We start from the raw sequence: 23,837 nt of genomic DNA on the forward strand, positions 1-23,837 counted from the left end.
GTGGCTCTTCTGCGCATGTGCGGCCCCTTGGCGCTTCTGCGCATGTGCGGCCCCGTGGCGCTTCTGCGCATGTGCGGCCCCGTGGCTCTTCTGCGCATGTGCGGCCCCGTGGCGCTTCTGCGCATGGGCTAGAAAAAATATTTAAATAAATAATTAAAAATATATAATACAAAAATAAAATACAAAAATAAAAATTAATAAATAAATAATACAATAAAAAAATTCTAAAAAATAAATAAATAAACAAAAAAAACCAAACATTTTAAATCTTGACCTGAAAAGTACCTTAAGCTGTCAACTAAATGTAGAGGAGTAAAAAGTACAATATATGCCTCAAAATGTAGTGGAGTAGAAGTATAAAGTACCTACATAAAAGTACCTCAAAATTGTACTTTAAGTCCAGTACTTGAGTAAATGTACATAGTTACTTTCCACCATTGCTACCTGCCTCTTCTAACTTATACATATCAGTTAAGAGTCCTCCTTCAGACACTGGATGAGGATTAAAGGGATAGTTTGTGCATTATTATACAAAACTTGGTACAATTATTGTCAATGCCCTCCTGAGGATAACCCTTTAAGGTTTTATTGAGGCAGCATGCACCGACACGCGTGTACTGCGAGGGCCCGTTCAGTACTGCTTGTTCTAGTTATATTTCTTCTTTTTTGTCAGTTGGTTTTTACAGTGCACTTTTAATTAAATATTAGGAGATGCTGAGACAAGCAGTATTTTTCTAATCCTTTATTTAAAATAAAAAACAGTTCCACCAAAAGCAAATGTACAAATGCGGTAGTACAACAGAAACATGAGCTAAAGAAAATAAAAACACAAAATCCACATTTAGATGGGCTTGATCTTGAAGTGTAGGCCGATGAGACTGAAGACGAGACATTTCAGATCTTGCACCAGGTAGTAGAAGACACGAAGACCTTCAGGGTCCCTGAAACACAGAACAATTTGACATGTTCAGCCCTTCAGTCACTGATAAATACACGTCATCTTCCCAGACTCCTCGATAAAATACTCACTTTGACTGGTTGACGTCGATCAAGGAGCCAATTTTGGAAGTTGTGAATGAAATGTGCTCGTCTCCAATGACAATCTCCAGTTCCTGGGAAAATTAGGACAAAGGGTTATTTTTTAGGGCTTCAATCCAATTTTTATTAGTACAATTCATCAATGCAGAGTTGGTTTACTGCAGTGCCAGTGGTGATGTCAAAATCCGTAACCTATCAGACTTCATGTCCATGTGATCATCAATGGAAAAATACCAATGGGTCGACCAAATGTTTAAACATGCCATCAAAATGGGGGACACTATTTAACCCATTTACAGCATTTCTACCATTAAAACCGCGGGCAATGTTGCGTTATTCTACCATTAAAGCCGGGAAATCGGATCTGTCGTTTTGTAGTATTTTCCACCTATTTTCGGTCTCTTGGCCAATGAAATGCATCAGAATACATGTGGGAGTGTCGCAATGCAACATGGGACTTTTCCAGAACTGAAATCATGGCAGAAGACGACTATAGCGAAGGGAGCTCAGATATAACAGCTATAAGCTCTCAAATACTTTTTGAATTCCATTTATATCTGCTACAGAGGCTGAAAAATCTATTATTTAGTAGGAAGCGTTGACACTTCTGTTGAATTTCCAGAAAAACTTCAGGTTTTAGGGGGTTATTTTAAAATCGCCCAGAGGTTTTACAAGCATATTTTCCAGGCGTTTTAGGCCTAAATGGGTTTTTAAAAAAAAAGCCACAAAATTACCAAAAAAAAGACATAAAATTACAAAAAAAAAGTCACAATTACAGAAAAAAAGACATACAATTACAAAAAAAACCCTCAGGTTTTAGGGGGTTAGTTTAAAATCGCCCATAGGTTTCACAGGCATTTTTTCCAGGTGTTTTAGGCCTAAATGGTTTAAACATGTAAAGGTTGGTTTTCTGCTGCTGGCAGTCTCTAGATTGAAACTGTAACAAAACACAAAGCAATGCTACCGTTGCAGTAGGTTTCTCCCACTCCCAATTCCTTCAGTGTTATGACTTAGGACCTTTAACCAGGAACCGAAATAATTTTAAAAAGTTTCTCTGATGGTGTTCGACATGTCGGCAGATTGGTTGCTAGCTGAGCTTCTGATTAATGTTTATTAGGGTGAGCACTAACGGTGCGAGGACCCTATTGAAATTGGTCCGTTTTTTATTATTATACTTTTTTTTCCGAAAAATGAATCGCCTTTTTGAGGGCTTTATCATATTCAAAAACTCGCAATTTTTGGAATATACATAGATCTCCACTGAAATTTACGTATTCTAGTGGTCACGGGAATGGGCGTGGCAAAATGACTCAACAGCGCCCCCTTGAAAGTCAAGAAAATTCAGCCCCTCGCACAGGAATGTCGTAGAGACACAAAATTTGGTACATACATGTATCATGGCAAGACGCACCAAAAACTCTCAAGAACCCATACCCTAAAACGTACAGGAAGTCGGCCATCTTGGATCGAAAATGGCGTTTCCTGCTGTTTTTGCCCATTTCCATGCCGCATACTTTAACGAACTCCTCCTACAGATTTCACCCGATTGACTTCAAACTTTGTCAGTAGCATCATGAGGCCTTTGGGATCAAAAGTTGTATAAAGCTTTACCGACGGTCACACTATGTGGGCGTGGCATGGCCGCAAAATATGGCGTCTCGCCATGAAACACTGGACTGTATAACTTCACCATACATTGTCTCATCAGGCCCAAAATTCTTACACGTGATAAGGGTCCACCTTTGAACACACCCACGTGTCAATATTGACACATAGTAATAGCGCCCCCTGCTGGCAACAGGAAGTAACAACTTTAACGCCTAGCCCCAGCAGGAGGTTTCACGTAGAGATACGAAATTTGGTACACATGTGCTTCATGTGGAGACGCACCAAAAAGCCTCTTGGACCAATACCTCAAACACAACAGGAAGTCCGCCATCTTGGTTTGAATATCACAGCATTCATTGTTTTTGGCTATTTCCATGACGCATACTTCAACGAACTCCTCCTACAGATTTCATCCAATTGACTTCAAACTTGGTCAGTACCATCACAAGGCCTTTGGGATCAAAAGTTGTATAAATCTTTACCGACGGTCACACTGTGTGGGCGTGGCATGGCGGCAAAATATGGCGTCTCGCCATGAAACACAGGACTGTATAACTTGACCATACATTGTCCAATCTGTCCCAAATTTCACACACATGATTAGGGTTCAGCTCAGAACACACCCACGGGTCATTATTGACACACAGTCATAGCGCCCCCTGCTGGCTACAGGAAGTAACTTGTTTTACACCTACCACAAGCACAGTGGTAGGAGACACGCAATTTGGTACACATAGGGACTGAGCCAACAGCGCCGCGTCCGATGTGCCCTCCCCTGACAGCGCCTTCCCCGACGGCTCCACTCTGCGAGGGCCCGTTCAGTGCTGCGCGCAGTCCTAGTTCAACTTGTTTCTGTGTTAACTAAAGATCTAAACGTTTATGAGGTTTTCACCAGGAGCCTAATTATTCGCTGAGGTCTCTTCTCAAAAACAAACTGTCCCAGTGATTAAAACTGGTAAAAAAAAATACAAAATAAAGCAAAAGAATTTACTAGACTAAAGTGGCAAATCTACAAGAAAAAAGTCGCAGATTTAAGAGATTTAAAGTGGCAAATCTGCGTTAAAAAAGTTGCAGATTTACAAGAAATAAGTGGGGGGGAAGCAACTTTTTCCTCACAGATTAACCACTTTAAATCTCATAAACCTGCGCATTTTTTTCTCGTAGATTTGCCACTTTAATCTCGTAAACTTTTTTTTCAAAATACCCCCCTCCCCCGGGTCTGTATGTTGTTGTTTTTTTTACACATTCTGGCTGTATGTAATATGCTCCAAAATTCTCTCGGGTTGAAATTTGGAATTTGCAAGTATTTCAATGAGTGCCCTATTAAGGGTTAAGCCAGAAATATACAAAAGTAAAGCACTGGAGAGGTCAGTGGCAAACATGCACAATAACCTGGGGCCAGATTAACAAAGCACTCTTAAGAAAAAAATGCTTCTTAAGTGCCACTTTTTTCTTAACATTGCTGTTAAGACAAAATTTAAGAAGATTTGGTATTCATGAAAAAATTCTTATTTGTTCTCAAGTTCTATCTTAGGAAAAAAAGAAGAAGAAAGTTAAGAAAACAACTAAAGAGTTCTTAGACCAACCAAAGTTCTTAGATTTCTTCTTAAATTTTAACACAACTTTAAGAGAAATCCCTCAGCAGTCTTAAAACAGCTACAGTGAAAAGATACGTCTTGATTTGTATTTACTTGAACAAATTTGTATGACATTGATTTGATTTCTTTAATATTTAGTTTAGCCCAAGACAATGTGTTGACAAATTTTGTTCACTGAAGTTGGTCAGAGTAGTTTTTTTGTGAATGTATTGCATAAAGCTTATTTTGGCAGTTGACATATATAATAATTGAAATGTCCTTTCAGTCTGTGTGGCATGTCGGCCTATTCCTAGATTACACTACAATGTACTCTTAGAAAATCACTGGGGCAGTTGCTGTATTTGATACTACTTAATTGATCATTATGAACATATTCTTTCAGTAGGCCAAGTTACTGAAACCATGCAAGTGATCTTAAGTTAAAAATCTAAGAACATCCTAAGTGAGAAAACTAAGAAGTTCCTAAGACATATGATAATTCTTAAGAAAAAAAAAGGTGAATATAATTTAAGAACATTCTTAGGAACATCTTTTTTTTTTCTTAAGTTTTATCTTAAGAACAATTTTGTGAATCCGGCCCCAGGTCACTGATGATGAACTCAGTCACAAACCTGTCTGCCGACTCTGTCAGGAGGCGGCCACAGGGCGTCGTCTTCCTTGGTGATCTCACTGTCATCAATGATCCTCTTCAGCTCCTCCATCACACTTTTGTGTACATATGCCTGGGTGGGCACACAGAACAAAGAATACATTTAGAACCCAGATTATGTGTGAATATATACATCACATTTAATGACTTGATATCAAATATAGGCTCTGTGCTGTGTACAAGTACTTTTACTTTTTATATTTTAGGTACTTTAGTAGTAGTTTTGATGCTGATAATCTTATACTTTTACATAAGTAAGTTTTGAATGCATGACTTTTACGTGTAGTGGAGTCATTTCACAGTTTGGTATTCGTACTGTTACTTCGGGAGGGATCTGAATACTTTTTCTACCACTGACTACAAATGAATGGGTTATATTATATTATATAGATTATATATAGAACTTACCTCTTTCCTGATCATGACGTCATTCTTGTAGTTGCTGTTGTTTGCGTACCTCAGTTTACCTGCAGGAAAAAACAGTTTGCCATATGTTTTATGACTGTATGTGCTCAAATATTCTGGAGGGATGTGCAACGTGTTGTCAACAGGAAAACTGTACAAGCAATCCACTTTAAGGAAGAATACATTATTTGTTTTGAAGAAAATCAGAGGGAAAAGGGCTTGAATTTTTTTGTACGGCTATTTCGGTCTTTAAGAAAGTGTCACATACATAAGAAGAAATGGTCTGAGTCCAAACCAGCTGTTTTTTTTTTAACATGAACTGGAGCAACACTTCTATTACAGAACTTAAGAGCAAGAAGGCTCTGAAAACTGACTTTGTTTTGGACAAATACTATAATTATTGATGAATTAAACATCATTATTTTTCATTCGAATGTGGGAGGGACGTACCTAAAGCGCCTCCATCAAGATACAAAAAAACTATTTACCTGCAGGAAAATGTTTAAATCACAGGAAGTTAAAACATGAGGAACAATACTTTTAACAGGCCGGGTGGCGCTTAAAGGCTCAGGGGATAATACCTGACACGCTAATGCATTTAGAATCAATATTACAGTGGTATTAAGTCAGTTTTAACATTAACTTCCATCATCTAGAAAACAGTGGAAACTAAAAGAGATAAATTGGCGCTCGCAGCTTGTTTCGAGTCCGTTGCGGCCTAGCTGGTAGCTAGCGGGCAGCTAGCGGCATTAGCTTAGACACATTTTATCATTACCGCCAAACTAAAACTTACCGTCCGGTCTGAACTCAAATTCCAGAAACTCGTGTCCAAACTTCCCCTTGTGTCCGACATAATATCTCAGATAGAAGTCACTTGTCGACATGTTTAGTCCGCAGAAAATGCTCCTTCTGGTAAAGTCAGCGGAACAAAACTCAGCCAACAGGAGAAGACCGGAGGAGCCTCGCTGCCTGTGTGCGCATGCGTAGAGGGTTCCTTGACCTCTTTAGATTTGCTTCCCCGAGTTTTGTCTTTCAGGAAATTCTTACTCTGGAGAAGCAGGGTTTTATTCATGTGTTTATTATTATGTGATGATAGATAGATAGATAGATAGATAGATAGATAGATAGATAGATAGACAGACAGACAGACAGACAGACAGACAGACAGAACATTTAAAGTGTTTGTTACACACGTCTCACCATGGGTTCTTATGCATAGACATATATACATGGGTCAATGATGTGATCTAATCCATTGTCAGTTGGTGTAGCCAGTATTATTATTTTTTTTCACCAAAATCTGATATCCATATCTATACATAGGAAAACAAAAGTGAACTAAAATGAGAAAAAAAAATACAATCCACGTTTACATTGCAACATTATGGTATATAACAAATCTTACATAATTTGTCAAAACTTTAGAAAAAAATGGTTCTGCTCAATATTGACAAAATGTGTAAATGTAGTAATACTCAGAAATATGTTTTTTAAAATGAAGTTAAATGTATAAGTCCACCTAAGTACAGTGTAGGTGGAAAAAGTTTATATGAATATATATATTAATAATTAATTTGTGGTTACACCATTTGACATCTTGCCATCCCTTATTTGTCACTGACCCATATGTCTATGTTCTTATGGGTTAAGAAAATGTTCTGCCTGAAATACTGTACTCAGGGCTACAATATCTCTCGTCTTTACAGTCGTCGCGTGTTACTGACGCAATCACTTTGCGCACCGAGGCTCCGTCCAGGCTGCACTACAGCACACGTGTTGTTGTGATAAACTTTGAGCCATGGCAGGCTCCTTTTCTCAGGAGATCCAGGATCTGTTGAACCCTTTGCCTAAATTCACCGATCCGGAGGATGACGGCGACGAGGCGACCAAAGCCAAAGTGATCGAGACGTTCAACGATGACGATGATGAAGACGAAGATGGGGTCGGTAGCCTCAGCGCTCTGCGGAAGCACAACACAACTCTTCTGTCAGAAACTGACAAACGGTATGTGGGGAAGACAGTGTCCCGGAAACAGCTGCTGATGGACATTGAGGGATCTGGTGATGATGAGGAGGAGGAAGATGAGGAGGAGGACGAGCTTGATGAAGAAGATGATTCTTTGGGAGATGAAGAGGCTGAGGAGGAGGAGGAGGAGGATTTAGAAGATGATGAGGAAGAGGAGGAGTTGGTGGATGATGATTCCAAACTGGCGTCTAAGTCAAAGGTCGCTGATGTGACGTTTCCTCAGGGCATGGACTTCCACAAACTGACAGAGGGCATGGATGACCTGGGAGTGAGTGAAGATGATGATGATGATGATGATGATGATGTCAGTGGCGAGGAGAGCGAAGGCAGCGACGCAGACTCTGATGAGATGGAAGACGAAGAGGACGAGGGAACCGTCCACACGTTCTCTCAAGAGAAAGTGGACGAGGAGGTGGAGAAAGGGAAGTCCGTGAAGAACCAACTGGCCCTGTGGGACCAGCTGCTCGAGGGGCGCATCAAGATCCAGAAAGCTCTGGTGACCGCCAACCAGCTCCCGCAGCCGCAGACCTTCCCCGAGTTCAAGAAGAGGGGTGGAGCGGAGCTGGCGGGGGAGCTGAAGAACACCCACAAGGCTCTGAAAGCTCTGCAGAGATCCCTGCTGGAGCTGCACGACCAGCTGCTGTGCCAGAATGCAGAGACGAGGGCCGTCGCCATGGGGACGCCAGAAGCTGAAGATGAGGAGATAAACAGCGATGAGGGTGAAGAAGAAGAAGAGGCGTTCGTGCAGGAGGGTGGAGCACCGAAACGCAAACTGGAGATGGCAGAGTATCCGGATTTCATGGCCAAACGTTTCGCTGCGTTCCAGCCGTACCGTAACAACACGTTGCAGAAGTGGCACGACAAAACTAGACTGACGATGGGCAAAAGCAGTAAGGGATTCGGGGCTTTTGACAGAAACATACTGACCCAGGTGGAGCAGGTGCTGATGGACAACGAGAGGCTGGTGCGGCGCACACAGACCCGGCGCTCCGAGTACAGAGTCCTGGGCAAAAAAGAGGCCCCTGCCGTCCCCTCTGAGGCCTTCCCAACAGAAGGAGAGGACGTGGAACCACAGCTGAAAGCAAACACACATCTCAAGGATCTGGACGAGGATATATTCGACGATGACGATTTCTACCACCAGCTGCTCAGAGAGCTGATCGAGCGCAAGACAAGTGCGTCGGACCCCAACGACCAGGTGGCGATGGGCAGGCAGTGGCTGGCCATCCAGAAGCTGCGCAGCAAGATCAAGAAGAAGGTCGACACAAAAGCCAGCAAGGGACGCAAAGTCAGGTTCCACGTCCACAGCAAGCTGGTCAACTTCATGGCTCCCATTGACCACAGCTCAGTGAGCGACGAGGCACGCAGCGAACTGTACCGCGGCCTCTTCGGGCAGAACTCTGCAGGCAGGGAGTGATGGACGAGTTGATGGAAAAGTGGATGGAATGATGCTGAGCAGCAGTCGGTGCTGTGACAGAGACTGGGCCTGCTGTTTGTCAGGAGGACACAGAATATGGATTCATAGAGTTTTTCATCAATACCTTTTATACTGAGAAACATTTTCAGTATGTGTTGTTGCCTAATGAGCAATTTGTAAAAAAATATACTATATATGTTATGGAAGACAATTGATGTATATTTTTCTGTCAACAAGTTTCATATGATTCAAGTAAAGTGTGTACTTAAAGCTGTATGATCTTGTTTTTTTAAATAGCTGACAGCCCTAAACAACATATAAGCTGTGACCCAATTCCATACGCAGGGTAAAAGGGAAAAAGTCTTAAAATGTCTAAAATCCAATCATTTGAATTTAAGGCCTTAAAGTGTTTAAAATTCTCTTTAAATCTTGTAAAAGGTCTTAAATACGATTTTGAAAGGTCTTCAAAATGTATAAACATTTCTTTGATTTAAAACAAATGCATAAACTTCTGTTTCGCTTTTAAATGTTTGGATTTTTGAGGACGCTATAACATCACTTCATAACAGAACTAAGTACCTGTGCAGCCCGGTCACAATTTATCTTTAATTTATTTTTTATTATGTTTGGCAATATATTTTTTTTTAATTCTGAGTTATAAACAAATATTAGTTCACAATAGAGAGGCGTCTGGTGTTTTTAGTGAGGTTAAGCATTTTTTTATTCCAGTGTGAAAGAGCTGTGAATAAACTCATATAATTAGCAAGTGATTCCAGGCATCTGATTTCCCTTCATGTCTTTTGTACTTTTTTGCCAGTATTTTATTCATTATGGTCCTAAGAAAGTTTGACTTGTTGAAACCTACAAAAACCCTGCATACAACAATCTGTAAACAATACACTTACTTTAATTATTTTTAAATTTAATTTATTGGATTTATATAGCGCTTTAAAAAATATTTCAATGAAGGGAAATAATCAGCAGCTGTAACATGCTAGAAAAGCTTGAAAATGCACCTTGAAAATCTTACTTAAATTTGGCAATTTTGGAAAAGCTATATATATATATATACATATACATAAAGCTGAGTGGGTCCATTCTGCATATCAACTACATTTTCTTTTGATACTTTAAGTACTTTTTGATGCTGATACTTTTGTATTTTTACTTTATTTTACAGTTAGTTTTTAGTGCAGGACTTTTAGTTGTAATTTCAGTGTGATGTTAGTACTTTTACTTTAGTAAAGGATCTTAATACTTCTTCCACCACTGCTGCATACAACAGTACATACTTTTTATAGGCCACGGTTATAATAGTTTTGGATTTTTCATTAGTTTTTGTTTTAATTTCGTTGTCAAGTTGTTTTGTTTTGAGGTTTTTCACTGTCACTCTAAACTTTATTTTTTTAAATCCAGTTTCGAGCAGGTCCTTTTCCTATTGTGGGAGACAAGTGATCAACAGCACTCAAAAATCAAGTTTTAAAAAAAGTATACATAGAGACTGTATAATTCTATTTCTTTTATTTCTTTTCACTTGTCTAGTGTGAACACACTAAAATCTGAAAAGCTGTAGACCTGTTAATGAGCCCCCTCTCTAAATACTGACCAGACACCAAAAAAAAGACTAATATTAAATAAATATTTGATTGGCCTTGTTCATAGAAGGCAAATTTTTAATCAAATGCAAGAATTTGGATGTGACAGATTTGTCAACTGAAGCAAACAAAGAGTACCTGAGAACTTTATCATGAGAAAAATGTATACAGGAAGAAAACTCCACTTTACATTTACAGAACACATTTACATTGGCGATCTTGTACTTAATGACATGTTACATCTCAATGCATTCAGTAACACCATTTTCAGTCTTAAATGAAACTTGCATACATCTGAGGATTCAGGTTTATGGGAATCAAAGAGAAATAATACTTTGGGTAGTTCTTTGTTACCAACATCTTATTAAATGAGTTACAGTTATGTCAGTATAACGCTGAAATAAAGAAAATATTTACACAATTAGTCCACAAAGACAGTACGGTAAATGATCTTTGGTGATGTCATACATCAGATGATTTGAGGTGGGAATCGGTTGTTTAATTTGACTAATTCAGTTTTGTTTTTTTTAGAGTTAGACAAGACAAAGCGAGTGCAGCATGGCACAAACATCTCAATCCACTAGTACATCTTTTCAAAATCCATTTGTACAAGTCAATCAATCATATCCTTTTATACAGAGCCTGAAAAAAAGTTGTCAAGTTGCATTGATAAAGGGAAGGAGTCGCGTCACACGGTGCACCATTAACCGGAGTGAGAGAAGGTAAGGCCTTGCCATTAAATAGCATGTTGCTACACTGTAGTTATTGTATGGTTAAAGGCTTAGAGACACCATAACTGCTTCTTTAGTTAGTTTCAGTGCTGTGGTAAAGGCAAGCAGCAGTTTAAATTAAATTACAAGTCTTAGCCCCTTTTTTCCAACTCATACAGTACACAAGCTAAAGAGGAAAATACAACCGAACACAACCTTTAACCCTCTGGAGTCCACGAAGGCGCTGGAGCACGACTTCTTCAACACGTCACCACGTAAAAACGAAGCAGCATGGAGTCCTGCTGTCAGCTGAACTCTAAAGTTTTGGCTTTTCCACAAGTTTCCATGTCCAATTTAAAGCATTAACCCTTTTTCAGCAAAGGTAAAAAAAATTAAAAAAAAAACACCTCGACCAAGTGTAATAACATGATTTTACTTTTTTTGCAGAGATTTTTCAAATTTTGCTGTGCATTCGGCATTTTAACTGTTAACTGATTTTTTATTTCTTTGTTTTTTGTAAAAAAAAGAAATTAAAAAAAAGAAATATGTTTTTGTGTGTTTATTGTAGTTTTGTGTGTTTCTTTTGGGGTGGAGGGGGTTGTAGTTTTTTGTGTTTTATGTGTGTTTTTTGTAAATTTTCTGTTTTATGTGTGTTTTTTGTAGTTATTTTTGTGTTTTATGAGTGTTTTTTTGTAATTATTTGTGTTTTATGTGTGTTTTTTGTAATTATTTGTGTGTTTTATGTGTGTTTTTTGTAATTATTTGTGTGTTTTATGTGTTTTTTGCAATTATTTTTGTGTTTTGTGTTTTTTGGAATTATTTTTGTGTTTTTTGTAAATTTTGTGTTTTATGTGTGTTTTTTTTTAATTATTTGTGTGTTTTATGTGTGTTTTTTGTAATTATTTGTGTGTTTTATGTGTGTTTTTTGCAATTATTTTTGTGTTTTGTGGAATTATTTTTGTGTTTTTTGCAAATTTTGTGTTTTATGTGTGTTTTTTTTAATTATTTGTGTGTTTTATGTGTGTTTTTTGTAATTATTTTTGTGTGTTTTTTGTGTTTAAAATGTTGATCCAGTAAGTCAAAATGAAAAAAATTATAATCAGGTCATATAGGTGAGGTTGTGCTGAAAACAATGATACCAACACGTCATGGTAAAGAAGTCCAAAACCGACAAAATAGCCCCAAACTCCAAAGGGTTAAACCAGGTTTCCCTTCTTTCTCCTTTTCCTCACTTCAAAACAGAATCATATCAAAAAGAGGCCCTTTGATTCCCTGGTAATTACTCCATATTGGGCACATACGGGTGAACCCTCCGTCCTCTCTTCATGGAGCGCTGCACTCAGTGTGGTCGACTGCTGGACTCCATGTTCGGCTGTTTCTTTGTTGTTCCGTAACCGTTAAACCAGCAGTTCAGCCGCTTGTTCAAACCACCGTTTAGAATATCCTGGATGTGCTGAACGATGAGATTTATGGCAACTGTATAAAGAGACAAAGAGATTGTGTAGTCAGCCTCTGAAGAAGAACATGACGCCCAAAACATTACCATGGTGCCACAACAATACATTTCCTATGTGGGCTCTAGTTCTCCATGTTCTTCTGTCCCAGCACCTAGAATTCATCATCTGGCTATGTGTGCTGTTTTAAACTTCATTTAGTCATGGTTAAGCCCAGTTTGTGTGTCTGATTTATTAACCTACCATTACATTAGAGTCACAAAGCTATGATCTTATGAAAGAAAACAACCAAAACCCAGATGATTATTTAAAAGAAAACTTGCAAGATAAAATAAATCAAATAATTTAATCTGTAAATCCAAACAAAAACTGTAATAAATTACATCTTTGCACAACGTAAATCTAAATTTTATAATATATAGCAGGTATGGGCAACTGGAGGCCCGGGGGCCGCATACAGCCAGCACCCTCACTTGAAGTGGCCCTCAGTACAACTACATGCATTTGAGCATGAAATCTTAAAATTGCAGTGTAAAAATGCACAAAAATACTTCTTGCAATTAATGTTGGTCTGCTGTTCTTGCACTGAAGAAAAAGAAACCACAGTAAATGGTTATTTTTGATTTGTATTCCTCTGTATTCCTATTTATACTGTTCTACATGCATTTGAGCATGAAATATGTTAAGTTACTGCACTGTAAACATATTTAAAATTGCAGTTTCATCATATCTGGTTAAGTGCACGGTCCTATATGTGGCCCTGTGGTAGTGTCCATGAAAAATTGTGGCCCCTCCAGCATGATGATTTCTGGGAGTCGCCAAATCATTTTGGAAGTCAGCTCTGTCTCCACTGTGTTAAAGTGTTCATGTGTTAATGTGTTTTAGTCTTTTTGGTCATTTAATATCTTTTTTTGGTCATTTAGTGTTTTTTTTAGATCATTTTGTGTCTTTTTTGGTCATTTTGTGTGTTTTTGGTAATTTTATGTGTTTTTTTTAGTCATTTTGTGTCTTATTTTGGTCATTTTGTGCCTTTTTTGGTCAAATTGTGTCTTTTTGTGGTCATTTTGTGTCATATTGAGTCATTTTTTGCTTAATTTTATGGAACTTTTTGGTCATTTTGTGTCTTTTTTTTAAATCATTTTGTGTCATTTCATGGTCAATTTGATTATTTTGGGGGTAATTTTGTGTCTTTTCTGACAAATCCCAAAGTAGCAAGTTATTACTTTCCAAGGAGTCTCTGGCTTGAAGCTGACTGTTACACACTCAGGAGGTCAGAATGGACCTTTAAACTTATAGCAAATGACTTGGATTAAAAGTAACAATACAATATTAAAAAAGATATAAATGCACAGACAGAGAGATGTTTTAGTTGTTGTTCATTATTTGTCCAAAATTCATCATATCAACTAAGTTTGTATGATCTGAACTGTGAGATTGTGTTCTAGGGGACATAAACAGAAGAAAAACACATTTTTGAGTGGAGGCGGACTTTAGGAAAGTTTATTTCGCACAACAGACATAATATATCTTCCAAGAACTGTTAGACTGAAAGGTTGTTTGTCTTTTGGTGCACCACTTTGGTCCAGACTAAAATATCTGAAGGATCGATCACCATGAAATGACATGAGAGGTACAAACTGTGGGAAGGTCAGTGTAGGTATCCTCCTTCAACATATTTAGACTACCTACAGTATAGTTTGCATCTGCAGTTTGTTTTGGATGGTTTTGAGTTCTTTTCTCAAATCAACAGATGATGTTTTGTTCCCCCAGCAGCAGATGCTTTGGCTTCCTTAGTTGTGAGAGCACAATTCCCAGCTCCGAGGCCAACAATAAACACAGCTGTGTCCTTCGTGATAACACCGTTAAGACCAGGGACTCCAACATTTGCTTTTAATTTCTTTACTATCGTCTCCAAACACACAAATACTCACCAAGATTGTCCACTCCTCTTGGTATGATCACATCAGCATATTTCTTCGTCTAAATAGTGTCAAAGGACAAAAAAGTCTGACCATGAGAGGATGCTCTGGGACACAATCATGCAAATGACTTGAGCACAATTCACAATTATACCGGTATAATTTTTTTATGGCTAAAAAAAATGCATATCATGATATTGTCAACATTCCTACTTGTTGCCGTAGTGGCGTAAGGGTTCCCATTAATGACCTAGACTGTGGCGGCTCCAGAGTCTCATGTGCTGCACTAACGTCACATTTCAACCTACTGAAAGTATATCTACACTGTAAAAATGTTTGTAGAAATTACAGTAAAACACTATCAAATTACATCAGAAATAGGGCGTAAAATAAAAATTTGTATATCACCGTAGTAGACACTTTTAATTACCGTAAATCAAAGATTAGCACAGAACTTTAACTTTTACTGTCATAAACTGTAGGAAACGCACAGTTTTGCTGTAAAAAATATAACATTTTCATGTAAAGTTAATGATGTGTGAATGAATGACACAATTACCCTAAAAATAACGAGAATATTCAGTCTAAATTACAGTTTTTGCTAATACTCAAGAGACAAGAGTAATTTTTTTTGGATTTGGCAACTGTTGAGATTTGCACTTTACACTACATTTTAGATTTATGGTTGATTTTTATTTTGTTCTACGTTTTTTATTTATTTATACAGACTAAAAAAAAATCATATTTTCTGTATATTTTTCAGTATTTTTTAATATTGTCAAGAACATCGTTATCGCAAAAAAATGCCCTGAAATATTGTGATAATCTTATAGGGCCATATCGCCCACCCCTAGCGAGAGCACATTGTTGTGATCATGATTATTTTATTATATGCGTGTTCTGGTCATTTGAGCATGATTAAACATGCCGCCTTTAATATGGCTATAAAAAAGCTTATTGCATTTTTATTGTATTTTTTTTATTTGAAGGTGTGGGGGATTGGGGGTGTGTCAACCCGGTTGGGACACAATTATGCAAATGACTTGAGTAAAGCACAGTAGATGAAGAAAAGCACTTACTGGGAGGCAGAACTCTTCAAACGCAGGCTTGACAAAAGTTATGTACTGTGCTAGAACACTTTCCAAGTCGCGTCCACGTTCACTTATATCCCGCAGCACTGGGGGAAAGAAAAAAAAAAACAGAAGCAAGGTTCAGACAGTTTTTGAGTGGTCAAGGACTTTTAAGGTCCATTTTCAAGCTTTTCCAGGATCTTAAAACGGTTGCAAGTTGGGATTTTTCTGGTCACACTTGTGTGTCTCACCTCTTCGAGACAGACGTGTGTCTGCGTCTGTGTCCACAAACAGCTTCATTTGGAAAAGGTCTCGGATCTCCTGAGAGTAGAACATCAGGATGCCCTCAAACAGCACCACATCAGCCGGGTACACCGTCACCGTCTCTTCCTTCCTGCAAGAGACATTTAATATAAAAACACGAAGTACGTGCCTATGTAACGCTTGCTAAATCAAGTGTATCAAACTGAGCAATGGTGCATTTTATTGAACTTCGAAAAAGATAATTTTGCCTTTAGAAGTTTTACAGTTTGGGGCCCCGTTGATTTTTTTATTTTTGCCCAACCCCCTCCCATAAGATAACAGGGCCCCAAAGTGTGTTGTGACCATTTATTTTATTTCTATTATTACTATTTATTTTATTTTATTGTATTGTTTCCTTAACTGAAATTATTTATTTTTTCTATTATAAATGGTATTATCATGATTATGCATTTGTTTTTATCATCACTATTATTTATTTTTTCTCTCTGTTTATCTATTATTTATTTATAATTATTTTATTTTTTTCTCTATGGCGGTATGTGGGAGTTGTCATTGGTTGACAAAAAATAAGAAAAAAACCATTCAAGACATTATATTTAAATGCCTCCTGTAATGTGCTTACTTTCTTGAATAAAAAAGAAAAACATGGTTTAAAAAAAAGTTTCAATGAAAGCCCTCCAGTGTTTGCAAGTTTTAGTCAATTTACTACAATTTACATAGATTTGCATTACTGATGACCATTTTCCATAGCACACTGTGGTGTTTTAGATAAACAAATATGTTTTCCTGACTTCCTGGCAGCTGCTGGTTTCCATTCACACACTATTCTATAAAAATCAAGTTATATAAAAGGTAAAGTAATTTACAGATGAGGATTAGGGCCAGGTAGGAGACATTTTTTTATTAACTTCAAGAAAAAAGTTGAAAAGACGAGAAGAAAGTTTAAATACAATGTTGAGAAAATACGTATATGGGTCAGTGACAAATAAGGGTTGGCAAGATGTCAAATGTTGTAACCACAAAAAAAAGATTAATATCAAATACTTCATCCACCTACATTGTATTTAAGTGGACCTAAGTGGATATAATTACATCATTTTAAAAAACTTTTTTTTTTTGTATCTCTACATTTACACATTTCGTCAATATTGAGCAGAACATATTCTTAAAACAACCATTTTTTTTTTCAAAAGTTTTGACAAATTATGTAAAAATTTGTTATATACCATAGTGTTGCAATGTAAACGTGGATTGTATTTTTTCTCATTTTAGTTCACATTTATTTCCCTGTATATAATCAGATTTTTAAGGGGAAAAAATTACTGGTTACACCAACTGACACTGCGTTAGATCACGTCATTGACCCATATAATATAATACAATATATGTCTAAAACATTCATATAATTAACATAAAAGCAGGTTTTAACAGTATGGTCGCCTAATACCAAGAACAGCTCATTTATGTGTCTGGGGACTTTAGTACTACTACACCCTTAAATATTGTGGTTATTGCTCATTTTATGACATTGATGATGACTTATTGACACAAATCTGGGAATATCTTTCCAACTTTGCCGAAAACAAAAGGTTTACTTTATACTCGTCATTTCGACTTTTTTCTCAAACGGCATAATGAATTAAAAAAATCCTTCTTATTTTTTTTGTCCTACCTGGCCCCAGTCCTCTACATAGTAATAAATCCACCACAGTGGACATTATGTCTTCTTTTAAAGTTACAGTTACTGCCCTATTATGATGCATTGGAGAGCTCTTTTGTAGTGCCAGGGCTGAAACATGCAAATACACTTTTTTTGTGTTGTGTGCAGCTTACTTGATAAAGACTCATTCACCTGGAATGGGAAACAAAGTCATAAACAGGGATGTGTACAGTTTTTCCTCCCTTGATGTCCCACAAAGTTGCGATTATGAGGTCATTGTCAAATGCATCTGTACAGGAGAGAAAGAGCACAAAGCTGTTAAAATCATTTCTCTAGCAGGCTGAAATACCACAACAGAAGTCTGAATAAAGGAGGGAAACAGACAGCTGTTCTCTCTATCCTTCTCTACATGAATACAATGACACATGTAAAAAAAAAAGCCTGGTTGCTGATTGGATAAAACGCTAAGCAGGATGTGACGTACTCAATTCAACTTTATTTGTAAAGCACTTTAAAAACAACCACAGCCGCAACAAAGTGCTGTACATAAACAAGCAAACAAGAACAATAAATAAATAAAACAGGAAATAAACACCAAAATGAATGTGACGAAGGTTGCAGGGGCCGGACCAAAACTCTGAACTTAATTCTGCTCAATATTAATTTAATCGCTTTATAAAGTACAGTAAATTATCTGGCTTTGAGCTGCTACTGATAAGAATGCATGTTATGATGAGACTGTTAATGTGGAGTAAATCAAATATAGCAGTAAAAAGTAGTAAATACTCCAATCACTATCACTTTTCCATTTATTTTAAACACAAATGTAAATGACCTTTAGCAAGGTTCCTATAGGTGTTTTTTATTATATAGCTTGTTTTTCATGTTCGTAAATTTTCTAGGTGTTTTACAATGTGATGCTTTTATTTTGAAAAGGTGCTGTCCAGTGTGAAACTGGTGCTTTAATTTTGAAAGGTAGTGACAGGAAATAGGGTCAAATGAAAAACAAACAGTAAATAATAATGAAAGCGTTGTAATTCATGTAAAGTTGGTATAAAGTATCAAAAAGGCTTCTAAAGTCTTATTTTTATTTTCATGGAGCTACGATTTTAAATAAATCTTGTGAACTATCAGTTAAAGAGTCGACCGTCATTCAGCCAGGAATGCCACTAAACATACATTCAAACCACAAAAACAATATAGAGCATGTATGTTATGCAGCAAACCAGTCATTTTTTAACTTTATGCAAAAAGCAATACGTGTTTTTCACAAGGTACCAAGGTAATTCAGTGTATTAAGTGAAACGTGTTTCTTTGCAGGTGGGTATGCATGCAGGCAGATGCGTAAACCGCCTTCAAAGTAAAAGCACTGTGGTTGTATTGATTTCTAATTTCTGGGTACCCTCACTATGCCCAGGTCTGCCCTAAAGGAAACACGGCTGATGTGAAGGATAGCGACATACCTGGGTGGTCGAAGTTGAACTGGCCCTTGAGCGCTTTGGCCTTCTGCTCCGGGGTGAGGACCCTGTAAAAGCTGTCTTGGCTGAGGATGGCGACCTGCCGCTGGTGGTGGTCGATCTCGTTCTGGCCCAGCAGCTCCATGATTTTACTGCACACCGACGACTACGTACAGAACATACAACACAACACAAGTAGTACGATAAAATACTGGGCCACGTTATCTAATTCAGCTACTCTAAACCTTGGGGTCGCGAGATGATTTCTGGGAGTCGCCAAATCATTTTGGAAGTCAGCTCTGTCTCCACTGTGTTAAAGTGTTCATGTGTTTTAGTCTTTTTGGTCATTTAATGTCTTTTTTTTAATCATTTTGTGTCTTTTTTGGTAATTTTGTGTCTCTTTTTTTGTCATTTTGTGTTTCTTTTTTTAGTCATTTTGTGTCTTTTTTGTCATATTTTGGGCTATTTTGTGTCTTTTTTGGTAATTGCGTCTTTTTTGGTCATTTTGTGTCTTTTGTGTCATTTTGTGTCTTTTTTGGTCATTTTGTTTCCTTTTTTGGTCATTTTGTGTCCTTTTTTTGTCATTTTGTGTCTTTTTTGGTCATTTTGTGTCTTTTTGGTCATTTTTTGATCTTTTTGTGTCATTTTTTGCTTAATTTAATATATATTTTTTGGTCATTTTGAGTCTTTTTTTGATCATTTTGTGTCATTTTGTGGTCAATATGATTATTTTTTGAGTAAATTTTTGTCTTTTCTGACAAATCCCAAGGTATCAAGTTATTACTTTACAAGGAGTCTCTGGCTTGAAGCTGACTGTTACACACTCAGGAGGTCAGAATGGACCTTTAAACTTATAGCAAAGGACTTAGATTAAAAGTAACAATAAAATATTAAAAAAATATATATGAATGCACAGACAGAGATGTTTTAGTTGTTGTCTGCTTCATTATTTGTCCAACATGCATATTAAATTGGGGGTCACGACTCAAAAAGGTTGAGAACTACTGATCTAATTTACAACATCCTTCAAACTTAAAAACATGAGTGGTTGTCTGTACATATCAAACCAACACATAAACTGTGCTACAAGCCTTGACAGTCTACTTCTTACTCTGAAAAAAGTCGAGAGACTATAAAACATAAACAGAATGCGCTATTTTTTGACAATCAGTCATGGAAAAAATATTAGATCATCCATGTTTTCTTCACTGTTCACTGTAATGCCTGGTACAACTAAAAGATACATTTGTTTGGACAAATATAATGATAACAACAAAAATAGCTGATAAGAGTTTAAGTTAAGAGCTGATTTCTTACCATTTTCCATGGTTTTCTTGATAATAACCAAAATCATTAAGAAGAAAACCATGGAAAATGTCTACATATCAGATATTAAATTAAACTCTTATAAGCCATTTTTGTTGTTATCATTATATTTGTCCAAACAAATGTACATTTAGTTGTACCAGGCATTAAACTGAAGAATAAAGTGAAGAAAAAGGGTGGTCTTCTATATTTTTTCCCATTGTATGGACACCCCATTTTTGCAGTGTACAAAGTTGTTGTTAAAAGAAAAGATGATGCAACACAGAGGTAAACCCTGTCACAGCTTTTTTAGGATGTATAAATTTGAATAAAATTACACTATATTGTCTTGGTAGGGCTGGGCAATATATCGATATATCAATATATTTTTAAATGTGAAATGGAATTAGACCATATCGCATGTATCGATATAGTTAAAAAAATTCCCTTCCTTTATAAATAAATGCTGCCCTTACTAGGGTTTGTCATATTTAGTTATTTTGTATTGTTCCTTATTATTTTCTCATATAGATACAAATATTTCTGGCCATATTATGCTCTAATATGGCTAATATCTAACAGACTATAATTGACCCATTTTAAGCATCTTTTTGGGCAAAATAAAATTTGACCATTTTTGACAGAAATAGACAAATTATAGTATTTAGTATTGTGTTATTTTCAGGGGAGTCATTTTTGCACATCCCATAATGTAGTAATTTGTCGCTATTTTTTGACAAATAGTTCTTGACCCGTGAGATCTGGGATTCGAACCAGCGACCCCTGTGGTAACAAGCAGATTTTCCTAACCTGAGTGTTTTTCAGCTACTTTAGGGCGAGGTATACCACCATTGGCCTATTCTATTTCATAGGCTATCTTTATTTAAAATATTTTTTTAAATTTAAATGTGCACTTTATGGTGTTTTTATTTTTTTATTATTTTTTAAAGGTATTCCTGTTGTTAAACAGTATTTATGTTCACTTAAGTAAACGGTTTCAATGTCATGTTTGGCTTTGACTTTGACTGAACATTGGATCTCACTTTACGATAAAAAATATCAGGATATATATATCTTATATCGATATTCAGCCTAAATATATCGGGCTACGACTTTTGGTCCATATCGCCCAGCCCTATGTCTTGGTACCGTTTTCAATGCAATATGTCATGAATGATTCAGCAAATGATTGCACTCTGCTTTATTTACATTTTAGACAGTGTGCTAAGTATTTTGGTCTCAGGGTTATTTATCAGACAGATGCATTCACAGACAGTAAAACAGAAACAAAAAAACTCAGTTTACTCCACATTCAGATAACATATGTTGGAGAACAGGTGGTTTCAGCGAGCAGTTAGTCATGTGAGGAAAAAAAAGGGGCCTAGTAGCAGGAAGTCACACCCACAAACAACTGCCTGCTAAACCACGTTATGTTGATTTAATCATCATCATCCAGTTTGACACGGTTTGTGTCCAAAATGTCTCACTGCTGACTTGATCCTCTTCACTACCTCTCTGATATTTCAATAACCACATTTGTCACACATTAAAAATGAGAAATGAAGACTTTTGTCAGAATCAAATATGAAAATGCAGGGTTTTTTTGGGTCTCTCATGACAGTGAGAGACATCATTGTAATGTCAATGAGCCAGACAGTGAAATAAGGTGAAGTGAGTTCATGAGACAGACGTTCAAAAAAAAAAAAAAGGAAAGAAAGAAAGAAAGAAAGAAAGAAAATCCTCAGGCCACATTTTAAATCTGGTATTTGGTACAAATGGCTACAGTTAGGTCTATAAATGTGATTTTTTTTTTTTTGTCTTTAATTTTCAGACCGCAACTGAGGCTAATTAAGTCAAATCTTATTCTTCCACTTTGATCCTGCTCACCTTTATATCTTCAGTTAAAGTGAGACACTGTGTGATTTTTCTCATTATTTTATACCACTCTGTTAAGCATCTGAAGGGGAAAAAAGCATATGTTGACAATGCACACTGTCTGATTTTTCTAATCATTTTACACCACTTTGTTAAGCATCTGGATAGAGAGAAAAAAAATGCATATGTTGACAATGCACATGTTAACATGTTCGGACATGCACTCCCTCGGTCGGCCTATACACAATAAGGGAACATTTTTATTTATCAAACATAAAAATGACACATAAGACACGTTTTTCTACAATATAAAAAAAATACGCGTCATCTTCCAGAATTAAATCCATTTGGGTCCGTTCACAAAACCAGTCCAACGCAACAAAGACGTGATAAATATCTCACAAAGAAAAAAATTAAAATGCTCCATTATGATGGGAAACACCGACCTTGCCGCTGGCTGTTCCTCCAGCGACGCCGATGAGGAAAGGCTGCCGGTGGCCGCTCTCCTGTTCGGCTTGGTCACCTGGCTTTGTCTCGCTGTCGCCTGCCATGCTTCATCTGCAGCCTGTGGCCCTCACACACTCTCTCTCTCTCACACACACACACACACACACACACACACACAGAGCGAGGAGCTGCGCTGCTCTGCGGGCTCCTCCCATCTGATGATGCTGACGATGATGAGGCCATAGACTGTATATAGGATGAGGCTGACGTTAACTCTATGGAGTCTTATAGGGCTATTTTGTCCATTTTTGAATCCTTTTGGTGTCTTTTGGTGTCTTTGTAAGTCATTTTGTGTCTTTTTTGGTAATTTTGTGTCTTTCTTTAGTCATTTTGTGTCTTTTTTTTCCATTTTGTGTCTTGTTTGGTCATGTATGTCTTATTGTGTCTTTTTTTGGTTATTTTGTGTCTTGTTTGGTCATTTTTGTCTTATTGTGTCTTTTTTGGTCATTTTGTGTCTTTTTTTAGTCATTTTGTGTCCTTTTTGGTCTTTTTGTGTCTTTTTTTAAAAATCATAAATTGTGATTTTGAATCTTTTTTTTTGCTTTCAAAGCACTATCATGCTCAATAAAGAATTTGAAATGTTGCAAATATAACATATAAGAGGGTTACATCCAGTTCTATCATTTTATACTAAATATATTTGATCTTGTCTCCAGTTTTACTTGGTATATCATCATCAAACTGAAACTGGCCTCATGGAGTTTACAGCCAGAACTTTAGAGGTAAATTTACAGTAGGGCTCCACGCTGCTTTGTTTTCTAGTCTGGATGTGATGAAGAAGTCATGCTTTGGTGCTTTTGGAGACTCCAGAGGGTTAAAGAGCACAGAAGCCAACCAAAAATAAAAAATTAATTAATTAAAATAATGCATAAAATATATACAGCAAAAACTTTTTTTGTCATATTATGTTTTATGACTTTGTATATGCTTGAATATTCTGGAAGGATGTGCAAAATTTTGTCAACAGGAAAACTGATCAAGCAATCCACTTTAATCTTTTGGAGTCTTGGGCTATTTTTTTTTCAGTTTTTTAAAAATTTTCAAGATTCAATACTTTAATTGGCATACAACAGAAGTTGTTAGGGATTTCATTCTGACACTTAAAAAGTGTTTACTGTGCTACTGCATGTTTGTATCACTTTTTTTCAGCACCTCATCTCGACTGGATCAACATATATATATATATATATATATATATATATATATATATATATAAAATGTTAAATATATTATTTGAATTTTTTCTATTGATGCAGTTATGTAAGCAGCATCCTATAGCTA

The 23,837-nt window shown here is 36.7% G+C and overlaps 3 protein-coding genes across 3 annotated transcripts; 1 reads left to right on the forward strand and 2 right to left on the reverse strand.

The window, feature by feature from the left end:
- Positions 1–727: 727 nt before the first annotated feature.
- On the reverse strand, positions 728–6,273 carry magoh (mago homolog, exon junction complex subunit). The gene is made up of 5 exons (XM_059340611.1): positions 6,092–6,273; positions 5,302–5,360; positions 4,856–4,966; positions 1,030–1,112; positions 728–941 (listed from the first exon to the last, which is right to left on the reverse strand). Exons 1-5 carry the CDS (start codon positions 6,180–6,182, stop codon positions 842–844), a joined length of 444 nt encoding a protein of 147 aa, XP_059196594.1. The 5' UTR covers positions 6,183–6,273; the 3' UTR covers positions 728–841.
- A 731-nt stretch (positions 6,274–7,004) lies between these two features.
- On the forward strand, positions 7,005–9,014 carry aatf (apoptosis antagonizing transcription factor). Its single transcript, XM_059340603.1, has one exon. It carries the CDS (start codon positions 7,097–7,099, stop codon positions 8,738–8,740), a length of 1,644 nt encoding a protein of 547 aa, XP_059196586.1. The 5' UTR covers positions 7,005–7,096; the 3' UTR covers positions 8,741–9,014.
- Positions 9,015–11,979: 2,965 nt separating this feature from the next.
- uck2a (uridine-cytidine kinase 2a) lies at positions 11,980–22,626 on the reverse strand. The gene is made up of 7 exons (XM_059340608.1): positions 22,496–22,626; positions 18,876–19,035; positions 17,605–17,701; positions 15,740–15,882; positions 15,498–15,595; positions 14,431–14,479; positions 11,980–12,521 (listed from the first exon to the last, which is right to left on the reverse strand). Exons 1-7 carry the CDS (start codon positions 22,598–22,600, stop codon positions 12,385–12,387), a joined length of 789 nt encoding a protein of 262 aa, XP_059196591.1. The 5' UTR covers positions 22,601–22,626; the 3' UTR covers positions 11,980–12,384.
- Positions 22,627–23,837: the final 1,211 nt, after the last annotated feature.

This window comes from Centropristis striata, chromosome 9 (assembly GCF_030273125.1).
Source record: "Centropristis striata isolate RG_2023a ecotype Rhode Island chromosome 9, C.striata_1.0, whole genome shotgun sequence".
In the NCBI taxonomy this organism is placed as follows: Eukaryota; Metazoa; Chordata; class Actinopteri; order Perciformes; family Serranidae; genus Centropristis; species Centropristis striata.